This window comes from Idiotropiscis lumnitzeri, chromosome 4 (assembly GCF_059441095.1).
Source record: "Idiotropiscis lumnitzeri isolate Australia: NSW breed Sydney's pygmy pipehorse chromosome 4, RoL_Ilum_1.0, whole genome shotgun sequence".
NCBI classification, from domain to species: Eukaryota; Metazoa; Chordata; class Actinopteri; order Syngnathiformes; family Syngnathidae; genus Idiotropiscis; species Idiotropiscis lumnitzeri.
In genome coordinates, this window is record NC_142394.1 from 13209060 (window position 1) to 13228349 (window position 19290).

A 19290-nucleotide genomic window follows, 5' to 3' on the forward strand; every position below is an offset into this window, starting at 1 on the left:
CTTGTGTTGAATACACTAATGGAGAGACTTGTGGCTGTAAGAGTGTGTCAGAAACAGCTGTGCAATTGTTGCAGATTACAGTATGTGGCGGAAACAGAATTAAGTCATCTTGCGCTACAAAAGCACACATTTTTTCAAAGTCCTCTTCCCATGTATTTTCTTAACAAATACAATAAACAAAATCCGATCCGAAATGGGTCAACAACTCATCAGTTGAGAATAATTGCAACGAATTGTTCTTGCAAAGTAACATGATTAGATGTTGTTTCTTTTGGAGAAGCACAAAATGTGGAGATTTCCTGGCACTTTGGCTCCAGAAAAGTTCCGTCTTTCTGTTGGCCTGGGGAAAAGGGAGTCGAACATTTCCCAATAAAATCCAAGTTCATGGCAGACCATCATTCCTCTTCGCACACTATCTGTTTCTTGAGAGATGACAAGCCATGAATGGAATTCAGCCGATATGCAGAAGTTATTTGAGACTTGAGAGCCTTGCTAAAAAAAATATGGCATTTAGACAATGAAAAGAGAACAAGTAGTTAGCAAAAGAGGAAATGTGTTGATATACTGACAGCTCAGCACTTGTCAGTGCTTCCCTTTGGTTGGATGACAATATTAATACCTGTCAGGAGGATCGTGACTCCTCCTTTTGAACGCCTTACAAAAATATGGAGTTATCTGCCATGCGGGCATGTATGTGAAAGTCTTGTTAAAATTGTGTCCCTCTCCAGCAAGTGATAGTAGCTACATGGAAGCAGAAACAGGTGCAAGACGAAGGGGTCGGCCAAGGTCGAATGACGTCAGGGAATGTGGTGGCGAGAGAGAGAGGGAACTGTTTTTAAAGAGCTTTCCAAAGACACGGCGTGTTTTTATGGGAGGGAGTAGTCATACCTCGGAGCTTTACTCAATCATGGCCAGATGTGGATGACCATATTGGAACATAACATTTATATAACCATCTAACGACCACATTCAAAAATTATGTGTTAAGTCCTCTTTTTTGGGATTTTGTTAAACAGTGCATCATCACTAAGCCTCTCGCTTAACCACATGACTTCATCTTCCTTCCGAGGATATGTGTGAATATTCACCATCTGGGTGTTCATAGGGCAGCCACTGCTTGTTGCTGGGTTGTTCCAAACGAGGGTCCCAAGCATGACATTGCTCCTCTCGCGTGTCACTGTAGAGGTCCTCGCACTCGTTGGTGTTGCACATCTGGAACTGGTATGTCGCCCCTACGCAAGTGCGGCCTCCGTTCGCTGGTCTGGTGGAAGATAATTTCATTCATGGTTTGGAGCTATTTATAAAAAGTCTTTCAAAGATGTCTTCAATGTTGCTAGAAAACTCTCCAAAATGTTCACACAAATATGAAATGGTGCACAGTTTATTTCGTAGAGTACATTTTAGTCTAAAAATTCTCTGCTCAACGTTCCCTGGACTAAGACTGATTTTGGTAAAAGTGCTTTCATCTTTTCTGCTTTATATTGCCGTCCTATTCTTTGCTCTGTTTCTGTCTTGTTCAGTCCGGTGTTGTAACGCGATTTTGGTGGTATTGACTGAAGCACAGCCAAATAGATTCTGCTCTGCGCAATGTGTGGGTGATGTCATCGTATTTTATTCACCAATATGATGACAGCACACATCAAACCCTCTGAAATTAGTGTAAAGATAAATTAAATTGAATGCATCATTACATTTTAATGTATTTCAAACTCTACATCATGTGCAAGTGGAGCTCTTCTTGCCCCTCTCTACCCATATTTAAAACTCTGGTTAAAACGCAATTTTATTCTTTGGCTTTTTGTGCAGCATGAGGCTCTGTATTATTTTAGTGTTTTGTGGTGTTTGTTGGTTTTACGTTATTATTATTATTTTTTTATATTTAGTTTTTTGTCTTTGCTATTGTATGACTCATTTCTACTACATAAATGCAGCAGTGGTTGTTTAAAAGTGCTCTATAAATAACATTGAGTTGAGCTCCTTCTAGACATATTCTGATCTCATGCACGTCCTCCAGCGAGTCCGTTATGGTTCTCCCATGTAGAATGTGCGATTATTAGAATGTCCTGCCCTGAATTTAAAGGGAATGAGAGGTGCTGCTTCGATTGGCCGGGAATCAAGTTGACTAAGTTCACTCTCACAACAGCGCAAACGGCCATTTCTACTGGCTTGCTTCAACAAAAATACCAAAAGACAGAAATTGCCACCCACTTGCACAGTTAGCATGCGCTTTGCCCTAGACTTGCGTTGGGCAGGATATTTGGGCCCGGAGTGTTTAAATGCTATTGGCTACATTACTTGTACATAAATGTTTGGAATTGTTTTGAATTTTTATTTTTTTTTTGGAGCCAACAACTTTCGAGAATCCAATTTATTTCCATTCCATTATTTCCCTTTTCCTAGTTTATTTGAAATCCATCCAAAATGAAACATTTCAGAATTCTAGAATGTCATCAGGAGAAAGTGTTGTTCCATACCTGGGATTATCACAGTCGCGTGTGCGAAACTGAACTCCGCCACCACATGTGCGTGAGCACTGTCCAAATTCACTCCATGAACCCCAGTTTCCATCTTGCTTGATGATGTCAGGCGTCAGCCAGATGCAGTGACCTTTAAAACAATGCTGCAAGACCATAATGTACTAAGTAATGGGCACGTGACAAATTATTTTTCTTGATCAGAATACACGGGATGGTAGGTTGATAGGAAATGTGCATTCGAGAAAGTTTCTCATTACCTTCCCATTTCCACACATTGTCCCGTCAATAGGCGGTCCTTTCTTGGTTTTGCAGAAGAAGGGATTGTCTGGGTGGCTGCACCATAGCTGTTTGCATGGGTCAAAAGTGCGATACTGCAAAGGACAAAGAAATACTTCCCTTGAGACCATTCGCACCAAGTATTTAGACCGGAAGTTGGAATGAAGCTTAACACTGAAAATAGATCATAAAAAGAGAAACGTGAAGAATAATCATCACCACCACCACAACAACAACAACAGTAACCCTGCACTGTCACTGCACTGCACATTACGCTCCACTGAGAAACATACAGCCAATCATGCAAACTAAGCCAAAGATGCACGAGAGAAGGGACTCTCTGAATAAAACGGCCTGTTGTATAAGTCGTAAGGGAGGTCAGAGGGCAAAAGATTCAAGAGCCCAAAAAAAGATGATATCTCAGTGGCCTTGCACACAAAGACCAGGGACTCGATTCCCCTCGTTGTCTGATGTAAACCAATGATAAAGACACCACATACGTGTCTACAGACCAGTGTCTGAGGGTCCATGCCCTTCTACCTCCTCTCCAGTAATGTCAATACTCACCATGACCCAGTGGGACCCGCAGGTCAGAGGGTGAGTCACAATTAATGGCCAGACTGTGATAGGTAATCATCAGTGACGTCAGGCTGGAGGATCCTAAAAGCTGAAGTGAAACATGGGAAAAACTGCCTCTGTTCTGGCTCAGTCCTTTTCCCATTTATTGGGAAAGACATCTTTCAGACCTTTTCCACTCATTTATAGAGCGTGCCAGTCGAAGGAGGCCCTTCCCGCTAGCAATGTGATGATTTAAAGGCCTTTTTTTTTCTGTGATTCATCTTATAAACCTTAAAAGTTGCAGGGTTTGTAGTTATTTGACAGGCATTTTAGAATCCTGCAGGCCGAAGTCCCAAAAATGACAATGGGTGGAACAGAGACAAAGTACGATTGCAACAAAATGAAAGAACAGAGCAACATTACACATTTTCAGAAGACAAATAAAATGAAATAAATCAAAACACGAAGAGCCAAATGTCCTCAGGAAGTTGTGGTTACCTTACCTGCGTTCCTGAAAGGCCTGCCTTTTGTAGCTGAAGGGAATGGGTTTGACAAGAGAATAGAGGGTAATCTAGCAAAGTGTGCAAAAGCTCCTGAACAAACCCTTTGTCAATCAAGCAAGCGTCCCAGAAGAGCGAGCGGCGAGAGTTGCAAGATGCTTGCAGCAGTCTGAAGCTCATTTACCATGTTGTATTTACAAAAGAAAACTGCGTTGACAAACTAATTATTGGAATATAAATCAACAGATTGTAAATTTATTTGCAAAACAAAAGAGAGGTTGGGAAGAGCTGTCAAAACCGATTTACCTGCTTTTAAGCAAGATATCAATCCCACCAGTGGCCGGGAGAGAAAAGAAGAGGACATCAGAAGAATGTGAATAGGTGTATACTGCATATGCGGCCCTCATCCTTATTACAATGTACAGTGAACCCCCGTTTATCGCGTTCCAAACCCGCCCATTCAAAGAGACCTACGTTTAAAAGACACTTATTTTAAAATATATAAACACACTAAAACACAACTCTTAAAATATTCTAACCATTTGAACGCACCCAAAAAAATCGCAAGCATAAAATTGAAAGAAAATACAGTTTTTTACCACATTTGACCTTGACCTTTGAACCGCAATACACCGGGGGAATACTGTACATGAGATGTCACTATCTACCTTTAAAACTGCTCTCATAAGAGGAACATTGTAAACTGACAGACTGATAAGAGTTCAGGAGAAGTGTCTCTAGCCGTGTTAGTTGAAATAAGGGGGCTCTCTTACCGCAGTACACATGGTATAGCCCACACCGAAGTCGAACCGGCACTGTTCATTCATGGAGTAGTGTAAGCCAGGAAGCTGCGGCAGCGATGGCCAGTTGTGGTCAAACGGGTCGTCACGGAGACAGTCATAGGAACTGGGAAAGACAATCGGATGAGATGTCTTATTGTTTTGGAAGCGTTGGGTGAAAGTTTATCCTGCTGAAGCCGAGCGTAGCTGACTTCAAGTAAACGGTGCGGTGGTCTAAATCTTGGACTGCCAGCCAGTCAATCCAGTCGGCCACCGTGCAGTCCGCAGTTTTAATATGCAAGTATTAAAATCCCTCTGAATTGTGTCATAATGTCAGCTACTTTCACATATACAGTATAATGTATTAAAAGCAGTAACGTACAACATAATACAGATTTTTGTTAGGTTTATATTCGTGTGTATGCAAGTCTCACTGGAGGTAGCGTCCCAGCTCTTGCATGCTACACCTGGACCACTGAAAACGGTGGAAGGCAGCTTGAACCAGCGGGGCCATGATGCTCCCCATGTGCACCTCATCTCCACAGCGGTTCCCCTGTCCATCATGCTCCATGCCCAGCCTGTGGCGAAACATCGGCGTAGGGAAGTGGTAATAAAGGCGCAGGAGGAACATTAGTGAAGGCAAGGGAAGGGAAAGATGAAGCAAGTACAGAACATAACGTTCTGACGAGGTACTTACACATGTCCGGTTTCATGCGCTACAACAAAGGCAGAAGAGAAACCATCCTCGTGGTTCAAAGTGCAGCTTCTTACTGGATGGCACATGCCCGTCACTGGAGCATATCCTACACAACATGAAACAAAGTAAAACATGAAACGCTGTGTCAAAAATTGCCTGTAACTTTGCTGCTGTTTGAAAAGCACTGTTGTAGTTCGCTGTGGTGTGGAACTGCACGGCATCACACGACATGTTTGTTAGAATTTATGTTGTCCCAATCATTTTGATAAGCAAAGTATTGGCAATTAAAACCGCCTTAAGCATTGTCAAGAGGGCTGTGCAAGATTGCTTTTGTTTTGTTTAAAATGTCTTTGTTTACCGCTGGCCTTTCACTCCTTCCTAGCAAGTGGCACGGAATATGAAATCGCCCCGGTTATCTTAGCATTAGCTCGCATCTGTGGATGGATTTTAAAATTGGTCCAAACGAAGACCATGGGTTCAGCCGTCGGCCAGTGCATGGCAAGAAATCCTGGATGTTTAATTTATTTATTTTTTTCACTAAAAAAAATAAAACCATCCTGTAGATTGAGGTGTCAGTACAAATGTTTTTTAAAAAAAGGGAATATGTTCATAATAACATCTAATTTCTAAACAAAACTTTGGCTTACTACTCTCCTGTATGTCAATGTTGATCATTATGGTCATACTTGGCGAGCTTAATATTTTAGTTTTTACTGGTACTTTGTGCAAAAGAAGAAGCACTCTCTTCAATCATTAAAAAGACATTATTTACATGACACAAAGTAGAACTGTGAATTGTTCAATTCCGTCAAATGATTCATATGAGAACGATGACTGACTTTATTTGAAGTCTCGCTGTGTCAGTTCTCAAAAAAAGCAGAAATTGTACTTTGCACACAAGCACAAACCTGTGTGCTTATGTGTCTAAAGCTAAGCGCTAAAGGGTCTCTATCTTCATCTCCCTGTGTGTCCTATGCTTCTTCTAATTGTGGAGCTCTTTCTGGCACTGCTCTGTCTATTGATTTTCTGCTGCAGAAGGCTGAGCCCAAGGGCAGCTGAAGGGCTTCTGCGTAGCTAGGCCATTGCCTTTAGACGACTCTCCCTTGGGCCTTCCTGTTAGCTCGCACTCTGATGCACGCAAAACCACCGACTGCCAAAGCCACAGTGCACTATGCTGCGTGAGGCAGCGAAAGGAAGCGGTTTGAATACTCTGGTTTGAATGTACAGTGCAATACGTTCATCAGATGGCGTTCTGTGTGTCGTCTGTCACTACCCTGCATGCCCGTGGGGCCGAATTCCTGCCGTGTGAGGAAGATAGCGTGGTCGTGATACTCTGCGTCCCCTATGTCCTGCTTCTGCTGCAGAAAGGCCCAGCGACACACGTTCTCCAGACTCTGAGAAGGGTTCCCCCTCTCGATTAGCGTCATAGACTGCGGAGACAAATAGAACCCAGACACAGTGACAGAAAATTTAATTCGCACAAAAAGTTGCTGTTAACTTTGACTCTGTAGGCGTGTTACGTTTATTAGTGATACATCTGCACATTTCTCAGAGACATACAAGTAGTCAGAGAATACAAGCGCCACCCAATCCAATCCAGATGATTTTAATAATAAATATGAAATGGAAAGAAATAAAATAATGTGTAATAATATATTTAGTAATATGAAATAAGGGTTTGGTTCAGCAAGAGGTGGAAGCTTTAATTACAACGCATGGTAAAATCCGTATTTTTAAACTTAAATAAAAAATCACAGATTCAACTATCTCAAAAACCTCGTGCTAGGAAAAAAACTAAAGATATTTTCAATCACTGTCAGAAATTCAGGAACACAGCCATCTCTGATTACTGTTTGCATTTCACCAGAATAATTGTTTTTCGGTTATTCTAAGTTAATTTGCATAAAATCGAACTTATATTGAAAAGGTCTCTCAAGGAGGTCTTCAACTAATCCCAAATCAAGACAACGCCAAGAAAATTTAGTTCAACGTTCAAACAGTTCAGTGGTAAATACAAAATCAAATGCAGAGTTCCCTCGCCACTTCGCGCATCACTTTTTACGACTTCAGTGTTTTGTTGGTTAGTTCAAAATATTCATCTAAAAAAATAATAAAAAGAAAAAACCCAGCCATATCGGCAGCCATATTGTGGAAAACGCGTTGTTTCAAAGAGATGATTAACCACGACCTCTCCTACAAAGCTGACTGGTTGCGATGACCCTGCCTATTCAGTTGTTGTGTCTCGCCACTCTGCTCGGAAACTCGCAACCTTATTCAAATGTGCCGTTCAGTTAGACAGAGTTGAGGTGGATAAGCAGATAGTAAACAGCTGTGTTCAGAAACTGTGAGCGGAGCACACTCAGCTACTCGACAAGCACGGCTCACCCAACAAGACAAGAACGATGAAACATTCGCAGCTAAAAAGTTCAAGTGGTTCAAACCTTTACTAGAATCTGCGTTGCATTTTATCCAAAGGTTCTTGTTGAGGTTATTATGGAAAGCGAAAGTTAAACCATGATTACTTCCATTGACAGTGCTTTTTCTTGGTTTTAAAAGTCCATTAATCCAGTAGGACTGCACCTTTGGCTAAAATGCACTAACTGATTGGAGTTAATGTGAGACCATTTTGGGATAAAAATGAAAACTTTAATGTATTAGCCAACGTTCTGTCGTAATTGTCTGCTGCCTGGCTTGTAGATCAAGTTCCTCTCACAGACTGCTACTGAGTATTTCTTCTTCATTTTGCATTACTACATTGTTGTGTCAGAATTTAGAAGGTTCCAACGGAATAATAGAGGCTTAAATCCCCCCCAAAATAATAAAATGAAAAGCGTCAACTCTACTTTGTGAATTTTCACCTTTCGCAGGGTGTTCTTGTCCTCATGAACTACGATAAACAAGGGATTACTGTATACCCCAAGATGCATTTTGCCAATACAGAAAATGTATTTTCCAATGCGAGTGTATTGTTCTATTTTTAGACAATACATCTGTTGTAGAGTGAAAATATATTTGATATAAACAGAACAACAAATGACACAGATGGAAATAAAGTGTTTTGTTTGTATCATTTGTATACAATACACAAATCTTTAAACAACACTACGTTATTATAATTTATTCATTTGTTCAAAATTTATTATGAAACGTCCACCATCTGACGTTGAGCCGCGACGTTGTAATTATGTGACAGCAATCATGTAATTAAGTTGAGTAGTGTTTGAATCCTTGTCATTTGACTGAACGATATAGTCCACAATATAAAAATCCCAAGACGGCGATTAGCGAGTAGGGAGTCCTCTGTAAACATTTGACACTCAGTGCTTGTGGGATATTTCTTTTCTTTCCAAATCAAATTTTAATAGCATTCTGTGAGTCTATTGCACTTGTGTGAGGGTGTGTCCGTGTTCAGGGTCACACAGCCAATCTGCAGGCTGTCTGGGTGCAGCTCGGTTGCCACGGTAATTGGGGATGATGGACAGCCGGCGCTTTGGCTAAAGCTGCAATAGGGAATGACTGATGTATGTGTGTGTGAGTGTGTGTGAGTGCGCGTGAGACTGTGTCGCAGGGCTCCATTGGGACTGTGCACATGGAGGTAGCAGAGGAAAAGATAAGGCTACAGAAGGACAAGTGTATCACCGTATCATAGAACAGCAATCCCAGCATTATAATGGCCGTTATCATCCTATGGGGTAATCCTTTGCGCTTCAACTTTCTTTTAACTCATCACTACTTTGTTCCTATGCTCTGCGTTTACAGGCCGATCGAGTTACGGACGCGAGCCCTTTCTGTCTCGTCTCTCTGTTTATGAATGAGAGATTCTGATCATTGATTGTTTATCTTTGGCTGGACTTCCCATGATTCTGTGCTGCAGTCTACTGGGAGGAAGGCTGATTGCATAACGGCCAGTTTTCTGTGTGCTTTGGTGCTGAACTGTGAAGGCGTGCAACTTGAAAACACTCCCTCGAGATTCCCCATGCTTTTAGTTCTTCTTTTGCTCAGTCCACTGGAATAACAGGCTTCGGGGCAACGTTGCGTGTGTCTGTGTGCTTGCTTATGTGTATGAAAGAATTGGCTATGCTTACTGTGGATATTCAAAGTGACCGTAGCAATATCCTTGTATCAAACCTAGTCCCTTTAAAAAAGACGGTTTCCAGGAACACACATTGTGTCTCACAGCAGTTTTCAAACCTTTTTTGTCCGGGGACACATTTTCAGGGTAGACATATTTTTACAAGGACCCTCTCGTACTCCCAACGCCAATTAAACTTAACTGCCATGTGCGAACCGATGGAAATTCAGCTATTTTAACATTTCAACCGAAATATTCATGACTTAACTCATACATTGCCAGCTGTTTTTAAAAAAGGGTAGCCCATATTACCAATTTAAAACATTTTGACTGATACACAAAATATTGTTTACTGTGATAATAAAGGTACCAAAGTTACCAGAAGTAAATCTAGAGCTTCTTTCATCAGATAAAAAGAATTGTTTCTAGTTCCTTCCCGTTGTTTAGGAATCAGCAGTAGAACATCCCTTGGTTACAGAAACACCGGTTTCTGACCAAAAAGTGGGATAAAAAAAATCTTTTTGTAAAAACAAATCATGTCAAGATGAACTGTGACGCTAATATTTTTGAGAGGTCTTCAATCCTATTCCCGAGGGTTGTTGCCTTGCCTGTTTTCCATCTGTCCCAGCTGAGACACACCTGATTCAACCGATCAGGATCATTATCTAGCTTTAGCAGACGTTGCTGATTATATGATCATTTGAATCTGATCATTTGAAACACCAGCCCACGAGAGCAGGATTGAGGACCCCTGCCTAAAGCTATAAAACAACAAAAGCAAGAATGAGAAAGGGCTTTGTTGGTGGCAGTAAACATTTGGATTCCAGGTGACAAATATAAACATGATTGAGTTAACAGAAAGAAACCTAACCAAATTAAAAAAAAAATCCACCAGCTCTCAGAACTACTTAACAACATGGCTGCAGTCAGAGAGGGAGGACTGTCAGTGTTACCAACAGCGATATGGTTGCTATATTTAGCAACTTTTCTGACAGCAGTATTTTTCTAGACTGTATAAACAATTTTAATTCCTGTGAAGAAGCATAACAAGAGCGGAATTATTTTCACATTGCTTTGCGTATTATAAGGAAGAAGCTTTGTGGAAAGCATTCACGGAGACAATAGTCAAAAATACGGTGCGCATTTCTATGTTGAAAAAGCTGTGAAGGTGGAAAGTTGTGCATCCTAGCCGCAAATATTTTGCAGAGAATACCTTGCTTCACTTGTGCAACTGTATGTTAGAAAAGAGCTTTCGAGAACTAGAAATGCTGCTGCATTTAGGGATTTATGTGATACGTCACAGTCATACAAGTGCTTTAAGTGCCAAAAGCTAAGGTTGGGAGGAATAATGAATTGGTCATGTTTGATTTATGGGCGAGCCATTCCCCATGTGTAGGTTTGCACTTTTTAAGAACACAGTTTAAGAAGCGCTTGTCTCGGGTCTTACCTTTCCATAGCCCAACATGATAATCCGTACCAGCACCACATTGATTTTTGCCCCCAGAGATTGATCGTGGTAGATCTCATTCACCTGCGGACAGGAAGGCAAGAGTCTCATTGAAAACACTGAAATGTAATCAGAATACCAATTACTTTTTGATACTTAAATAACTTAAGTCTTCCCTTGAATTTGTTCTCTGATATAATGTGAATTAATCATATTTTATAAAACATAAAAGTAGAACGCCCAAAGCAAAACTTTGGGCGAAGTACCAAAGTCCCATAAAACTTGAAGGCCGAACATCATCATGTTTAATGCCAAATGAGACTTCAGTTTCACTTTTAACCTAAATATACAAGACATAGATTTTTTTTGCCAAGAGTCAATTTATACCCAACCAAACAGAAAACTGTGAGCAGAAAACCAAGATCCTAACGCTACAATAGATCTTGTGAACCGATCCATATTTTATACACACATTATCTAAATATAAATATATAAATAAATTAATTAATTGATTAAAAAAAAAAAAATATATATATACATGTATATATCTGTGTGCGTGTGTGTGTGTGTATGTGTGTATAAACCAATAATTACTATCCCTTTCCATTATTCATTTGAGAAAGTAGGTTCAGTTATAGAGTCACATTTAATTTAGTTTCTGCATAATGTGTGCATATGAACATATCAATTTCTTAACCTTTAACTTGCACCACTAGTGTCATTTAAATCACACAAAACAATCACATGCAACAAGAAACAGTTAAAAAAAAGACACGACAAAAGACAAAACAATGCATAAACACAGGGCAAATTGGTGTGGGAGTTATGGCCTGCTGATCTTAGTGGCTGTGTGTGGTGCCTAATGAGGCAAAGGGATGTAAAAACAGACAGCCGTAATGAGATGGCTGATGGACATGCTGCAGAGCGCAACACACACTCACGCACACGCACACGCACGCGTACACACACAAGATGGCAGGTACACGTGCACACAAGGTTAGGGGAGAGAAACAATCAGTGGCAGCGCAGGAAGGCTAAGAGAAAAAAAATTGAGGAATGCTTCGAATAGAGCCAAGATGAAGAGTGGGGAAACACAGTGCCAAACTGAGAACAGAGAGAGAGTTTTTTTTTTTTTTTAAAGGAAAGAGGAAACTATGCATTCTTAGGGAATAACTGAGCTGTGGAGAAGCATTTGCATGGATGAGAGAGAAGACTTCAAGCACCTAAATGCTGGTGTGTGGAAATTTTAGCAGCCTGTTTGGAAATATCCAAAAGATCTATCATTTGTTTTTTTGCAAATGGCTGGATTTGATTTACTGCATTGCATCAGCATGACTCCATTGTCTGGTTAAAGCTTGTTTGTGTTAACATGTGTATATGGTAAATGATGAAATCCAGACAAATGTTTTGAAAGCAAACTGTACATAGACTTCCGTACAATCCCTAAAATAACATTAGCGGTTTTAGTGGAAACAGCACTTTCCATCTGGAAGTGTGTGTTTACCCAAGTGAAACCAAAATAAATGCAAACTGTAATTAGCCTATGAGACAAAATGGGTCTCTTTGACCTCAAGCTGTGCACAGGACAGAGCAGTACAAATACATAAAAGAACACTCAACAATTCAAGGGATGGATAAAAAAAAAAAAAAAAAAGAATGGTCAGAAGTAAAGCAGGGATTGGATTTTGTAGCCAATGGAATTTTTTATTGGCGCTTCCCTGTCTGCTGGACAATTGGCTTTGGCTTAGAAAATCATGGAGAGGTCTCTGACAGAGATTAATAAATCATAGAATAAGAGCAGAACAATGTAGACAAAGGGAAAACATAAAACATACTTTGTTATGTTATGAGTTTAAAAACACTTTTCATAATTGAGAACAGACAGCCTAAAGATGAGTTGAGAGTTGTGCTTTAACAGAGTCAGTCTTATCTGGAGTAGCATTGTCATTGGCTGCCATCAAGTGACTATTACTCTTTTTGATACGGCTGATGTGCCCATTGTTGCATTTTATTTCCTTGCAGCCATTGCCAAATACTTGCTTATGTGTGGTTGGTTTTCTTACACTGTATAAAAAGTAAACTGTATATATGAGGAATACATCTTGACCTCATTTTGTTAAGTGCTCTGAGAAAAATATCTGCTGTGAAATGGAGCTGTATGGATAAGACTGACTTGACTAGATGTAGACAAACATTAGTGGTGCACCTGCATTGCAACAGGTTAGCAACGTAGCGGTAGATCTAAACCTGTTTATAGAAGGCTCATTTACACGTTATTTTTACTTGTGGGGGACTAATAATTGATGCTTGTTATTCTTATTCAAGTTGTATGCTACGGTTTCTGTCATTGTTGTACATCAGTGTTTCCCAGCCAGGGGGATGCGTACCCCTAGGGGTACATAAGGACATTGCAGGGAGCATGTGGAAACTTTTGATATTTTATTTTGGAAATGATGAGCAAATATTCTCAGTCATTTCATTAGCCTGTCAATAAAATGGTATGCGACACATGTATGCCCTACAACTTGTTTCCCTGGTGAGACAAAATTTCTTCCTGATGATCTACACTTGAAATGCCTCAGATTTTTTTAGGTAAATGTTATAAGAGTGATATATATATATAGCAAAGGCATGTTTATTGTTTATTTTGAGCTTAGTTTTAAATTTCCCATTATGTATGTATGTTTAAAAAAAAGAAGATACTTCATATAGAAAAATCTAAGGATGCAAGAGCCACTTTGACATTGCTCAACTTGATTAAATACGTTAAAAAAAAATCAATAGAAACAATCGAGCAATTACGTATGATTGTTATTTTATCTTTTTTTTAGTAACTTTAAACACTTGTTTAATGTGATAAGGCAAACTACTAATATTACTTAAGGATCTTCGTTAGTCATTATTATGATACGTTAACGAATCAGACCTTGACAGACAGCAGCAAGTGGATAAAAACATTTTGGCTTCAGAAACTAAAATATCTTAATTTGTGAGGCATTATGAAGAGACATTTCTTACTATTTTAGTTGGAAATAGTTTCTTTGCTGATCTAGAATAGCTCTTAAAGTCAAATGCATTATTATAAGTAGTAGTCATCAGGTGTGTTGCAGTAAGTGATGTGGGTGTCGCACTTCCGCCACTTTTTCAACACTCGCAACCAATAGGGTTGCAGGCTGTGTGAATGACATTTAATATCCTTAAAGGAAATTTGATTCAGAATTTTACGCTGAATATTTAACTCTTAACTTTTATTCTTTTTAATGGAACCAAATATAGCCTTTTTAGAGTAAAATGCACTCTTCAAAATCAACTCTGTGCATTAAAAATACTGAAACGCATATACCATTTAATGTGGTGCAAATATGGCGCATTCAAACACACAGATGTGCTAAAGTGTTAAATTATCAGTCTGTACATCCCTGTGCACAGCCTTGCATTATTAGTGTTGCAGTGTTAATAGATCAAAGTAAAAGTAGACCCTTAAAAAGCTTAGAAAGGTGTTTAGGAGGTATAAAGAAGAACTGAGATGTTGCTACTTTTAATCTGAACTTAACTAGCTGCTGGCACCTCACATCTCCAGTAGTAGCTCACACCCACATTGGGTCATAATACAATGACTAAAAAAAAAAAAAACAGGTGATATGTCTTGGCCAGAGACAAATGCAGATATGAAAATAAAGGCTTAAAATAAATCAGTGCAATCTATCTTCATTAAGTAGCCATGTGAGAAGAAGGAAAACATAATCAGCGATCGTGTTTCTACACTGTCGTTGCAAACAGAACTTTCCCAAAACGTTTTTTACACACGTACCAATTTTAGACTTCGATCAATCAATCGTCATCAAGGAGAAAGAGTAAGAAACTTGCCTTGACTAATTGGCCATCGTTCCATTTTACTTCACAATCACAGAGTCTGCGCATTGACCAAGCTGCAGTGACCGCACTCAATAATTTGTTATTGTAAATATTGAACAGGCACGTCATTTACAATTATTGGCCCGTTTTTTAGCAAATCACTCAAGATATTCTTTTACAGACATCCGATAATCAGGCCTTTGGAGAGTTTGATTCCGAAGCGGTGGGAAATGCTAGTCAAGGCAAGGATAGCTAACCTCTGGTTGATTATCAACCAAGACAAAATTTTAGATATATATCTTTTCTGACTGAGACTTAAGTGACTTATATGTAGTGGGCCATATTCAGTAAGTGCTGAACATTTGTTGTAGCAAAACAAGCATTAAAAACATCTCATCTGCTGATGAGACACAAGTGAGTCATCACATCAAAACTGGCACGAGCACTGTGTGATTTCGAAGCAGCATTGCACAGCTTGTCTACATCTTTTTGGGGACACACTTGGGAAGACTTAAAATAGTGAGAATTTGAGTTGCCTCTCTGACAGCGCTTCACAAAAAGCTCTGACACTTCCAGCTGATGAGCAGTCTATTATTACCTACAGTAGTTTCAATTCCTTTCCACGGATCCTCTTACCACTTGATAATCTGACTGCTCACATCTTTTGCAGCTTGTTAAACAGACAAGCACATCAAAATCACAATGAGGCAGCTAAAGGTGCTTCCTGTATTGTGAAGGCATAAAAGTCAACGTAATGTACAGAAATCTACATGAGTAACTTTCCTCAAATGCGCACACACACGCACACACACACATATCCCTTATTATCACTAGCTATTCTTATCCCTTGAGAGTGCGCTTAACACTTTCTAGCACCTCTCAAAAGGTCTCTGTTTATGGATGGTCACGAGACAGACGGCGCACCATAGCTATTGAATCCTTCACCTTGATGGTCATCTCCAGGCTTAAAATTTTCATTTTCTGAAGATTGAGATACACTTAAATAAAGCTGAAGAATGCGTTGGATAAAATGTTTTCTATTCTACTCCATCCAGGTTAAATATAGTGAATTATCACCCGCTGCACCTTAATTTTCGCACCAAATAGATTCTGTTACGGCGTGATGTGTGATTGCACTTTTGAGGGGCACTCCTAGTGTACTCCATTTCACTTCACTTGTCAACTAATGAATATAGCTACAAGTTTCAAATGAGCTCCAAAAACAATAAACTAAAAAATAAAATAAATTAAAAAAACGTTGGGTTGTGAAATTGAAGTAATCCGAGTAGAATTCAGCGATTTATACATTTTTGTCAGGAGGCACCACTGATAATATACAAAACTATAAAGTACTGTACACTATATGATATTTCCGTATCTGGCAATTGGTCATAGTTTAGGGTGATTTATTTTTTTGGGGGGGGGCTATCCACGTTCATTTGCGCTCATGGACACGCAAAGGCTTTACAGTTTAATATCATGCACTTGTCTCCTGTCACAATATGAATGCAGGAGTAGCTTAATAAATAGCATATGTAAATTCAAGACTGTTGCTGCTATGACTAATTAAAGATAGCGACGTGGATCTCTTCATCATGCACAAGTTGATATTAGAGTACATGGTCCAAATTTGGTATCGATTAGAAAAAAAAAGGAAAGAAAATCTCATGGCACAGCATCAGCAAATAAATAGCTGAGTCGCAAAACTGCATACAAGTCACATACCTTCTGCTCTCTAAAAAAAAAAATTTTAAGTGATCGAACTGTCACTCTACATTGTTGGCAAATATAGCTGAAAAAAATGTGACACCATTTAAGTGACATTAATCAAAATGCCACTTTCTGCTTTACAATATGGCCATATCCTCTCCCTCTTTCCATGGAAGTCAGCGGAGAAACCGGACACAATTTCTCCATTGAAAATCAAAGTACATATACATCGGTAATAATGTCCAAAAATGGCGATTAATCGACAGAAAATCAATGTGGACATCTGACTCTGAAAACATCACAGCGATTAGCCTCTCCATGGTCACTTTTGAAGGAATGAGGAAACGAGTCCCCTACCTACAGTACCTGCAGATCTATTTTTCTTTAATAAATCCCTAAATTACAAACATAATGCATTCCAATAGGCTTTTCGTAAGATGACTTGTTTGTGGGTTGTTATATATAGGATTAAATCTCAATTTATGAGCATTAGCAGGATTTACTTTTTTTCCTGTCCACCTCCAAATGACGCACCCAAAGCAGCCACACTCGGGTCGTCTCCCTCTCTGAAGCTCCAGTTCTCAGATTTCTTTTCACAGTCCATCCATCCATTTCCTGTTCAGCACATCCCCACTCGGGTCATGTATGCGCTGTTTCTTTAAAAGTGCAACTTTGAAATGTTGCCAAACCAACCTGCGGCGGGTCTCACACAGCTGCTGACTGTTCCACAGAGACAGACTTTCATGGGCCACGTCAGCGAGCGTAGTGTTGTGTCGTTTGCGAACGGTTTATTCTTCATAAAGAACAAATATTTTTCCGTGAATCTCACTAAATGGATCACTTCATCGTGTGATTCGTTGTTTTCTCAGTTCATTTGAGCTCAGCCACCTGCATGTTGTCATGACCGATCAGTAGCCAGCATTAGATGGAGGATGGAGGGATACAGCCAAGCTGTTGGCGTTCACGAAGGAGTCAGGGAGGGAACAAATCTTTTGAACGATTGTTTTTGATGAATTTATTCGAATGACTCAGTTTAGTTAAAAGAACTTTCATGCCCATCACTACGCTGCACCAGCCTAAAACCTACTTACTTCCAGGTTAAAAAAAAATAGACCCTTTCCATAATTCATGGGTATCATTAAGGTGTGCTGGATGTAGTAATAAAAAATATTAAATCACAACTGAGTTTTTTCAGAGGGGTGAATTTTTGTGCTGACATCATTTTTACATGCAGACCTATTTACATGAGTGCCCATTCACTGGTCCCTTTAACCAAAAGTAGCTATGGACATTAATAGATTCACTAATTGTGATTGGAAAAATCTGTAGTTCATGTAGAATTGAAGTTTGCGTGTGTTTGTTGCAAGTTGGACCACAGCATTCGACACATAACAGGTGGTTTTGAATCAGGTGAACCAGATGAGTATTAATCATGGTCATCAATGACGAAATCCCAGCTAAATAGTTTAACAGAGCGGCATATAAAGAAAAGAGGTAAACACATGGGAAAGGAGTGGGAAGTAGAATTACCACACCACACATACACACACACACGCACTGAACTACAGTTGAACTTCTCAAATAGAATTCAGATTTTAGGATTCAGATGTCTGTGGGTGGGTCCTTTGATGTCCTGCAACACAGCAATACCCTGAGTCCACCCCCACCCCTAATGCACAAACACACATGCGTTAACAACACTTAATCAAATACTTGCTCTTGACCTTTGCTTTTCATTTGCAGCCAGTCTGGGACACACAAAGTGATCCAAGTAATTACACAGCAAATATCAGATGCGTCGCACATAATGTACAGTGGTTGCTTAACTTATGAGTTGAATTTTGTGCAGCGACCAAGCTCAGAAGTCAATTTACTCATATATCTACTGAATGGATCTTTTGGCTCGCAGCATAACGATAAAAATTGACCAAGTGACAGCTTGTAATTCGTACAATTTGGGCACTCTTATAGTCAAGGGTCCATTGGGATACTCTCCAAGTTGTTACAGGGACACATGATTGGGCTGAACTTACAATCAAGAATTAATGTAAGAAATTATGTAAGCAGTAAAATTCATCATCCCAAATAACTCAGATGTGATTTCATGCATTTTTTTATGACTACATTTAACAAAGCTTAATGGTGTCCATTTTTATGGGAGCGGGTTGCTTCTTTTCAGCTCAGCCTCACTGCATCAGCAACGGAAGGAGGCAAGCATCGTAATATTGTTCCTGGCTTGCTTTGTCACGTTCTGCTGTCAGCAACTTTAGTGGGCCATATTCGATGATGCGGTGGGCCACATCTGGCCCCTGGGCCATGAATTTGCAACCTACACACCAGGGCATAATTTGTTGTGCAAATAGCAGCAACAAACCAGCATATGGTTTAGATTAGTCAATAATTAATATTCAATTAAAACCTGGTGGAAACGGTAGGTACAGTAAGTGCATTAGGGATGTTATACACATAAACAGAAGTAAAACACAGCCCTAATTGGTCTCATAAACATTACACACTAACAAAATGAAAAGCCAAACAAAATTATGAGGCTTAATTGGCTACAGTAAATAAATATTTGCTCGACATACTAAATCTAAATATGCTTATTTAATTACTTTTCCAACTACTAACTTTACAGCAGTGCTGCTGATGCAAGTCAGAAAGTAGTGCGGAGAAAAAAGGTGAGGGAGACACACCCAGCTTAAAGAAAGCAAAGCAAACTTTGAGGAGACGCGTTATAGAGACGCTACGTGTGGGAGGCAACCCTTCCTTCTTTCTGTTTATCACGCTGTCAGTCATTTATTCCAGATGCGCTGTTTAAAATACTTTCTTTGCCTCCGCCTCGCCTACCCCGCACACGAGAGGGGGTACTGCGTATTCCCTTCTCTTCCTCTATTGTCTCACACACGACTAATAGTG

The 19290-nt window shown here is 39.7% G+C and overlaps 2 protein-coding genes across 4 annotated transcripts in view; one reads left to right on the forward strand and one right to left on the reverse strand.

Moving 5' to 3' along the window:
* LOC148338190 (uncharacterized) overlaps positions 1–19290 on the forward strand; it is an 87204-nt gene that overhangs the window by 22424 nt on the left and 45490 nt on the right. The gene's annotated exons all lie outside the window — the stretch shown is intronic.
* Positions 1–19290, reverse strand: part of LOC148338192 (A disintegrin and metalloproteinase with thrombospondin motifs 2-like) — a 104912-nt gene that overhangs the window by 10869 nt on the left and 74753 nt on the right. Inside the window, exons 5-13 of one of the 2 annotated variants that reach the window (XM_088292856.1) lie at positions 10807–10890; positions 6561–6717; positions 5288–5393; positions 5025–5168; positions 4585–4717; positions 3815–3844; positions 2735–2848; positions 2475–2620; positions 1089–1261 (exon numbers count right to left, since the gene is read on the reverse strand). In XM_088292856.1, the coding sequence (XP_088148982.1) occupies positions 1089–1261; positions 2475–2620; positions 2735–2848; positions 3815–3844; positions 4585–4717; positions 5025–5168; positions 5288–5393; positions 6561–6717; positions 10807–10890 (1087 nt within the window). The remainder of the gene's footprint in view (positions 1–1088; positions 1262–2474; positions 2621–2734; positions 2849–3814; positions 3845–4584; positions 4718–5024; positions 5169–5287; positions 5394–6560; positions 6718–10806; positions 10891–19290) is intronic. The other variant, XM_088292855.1, reaches the window with a different exon arrangement.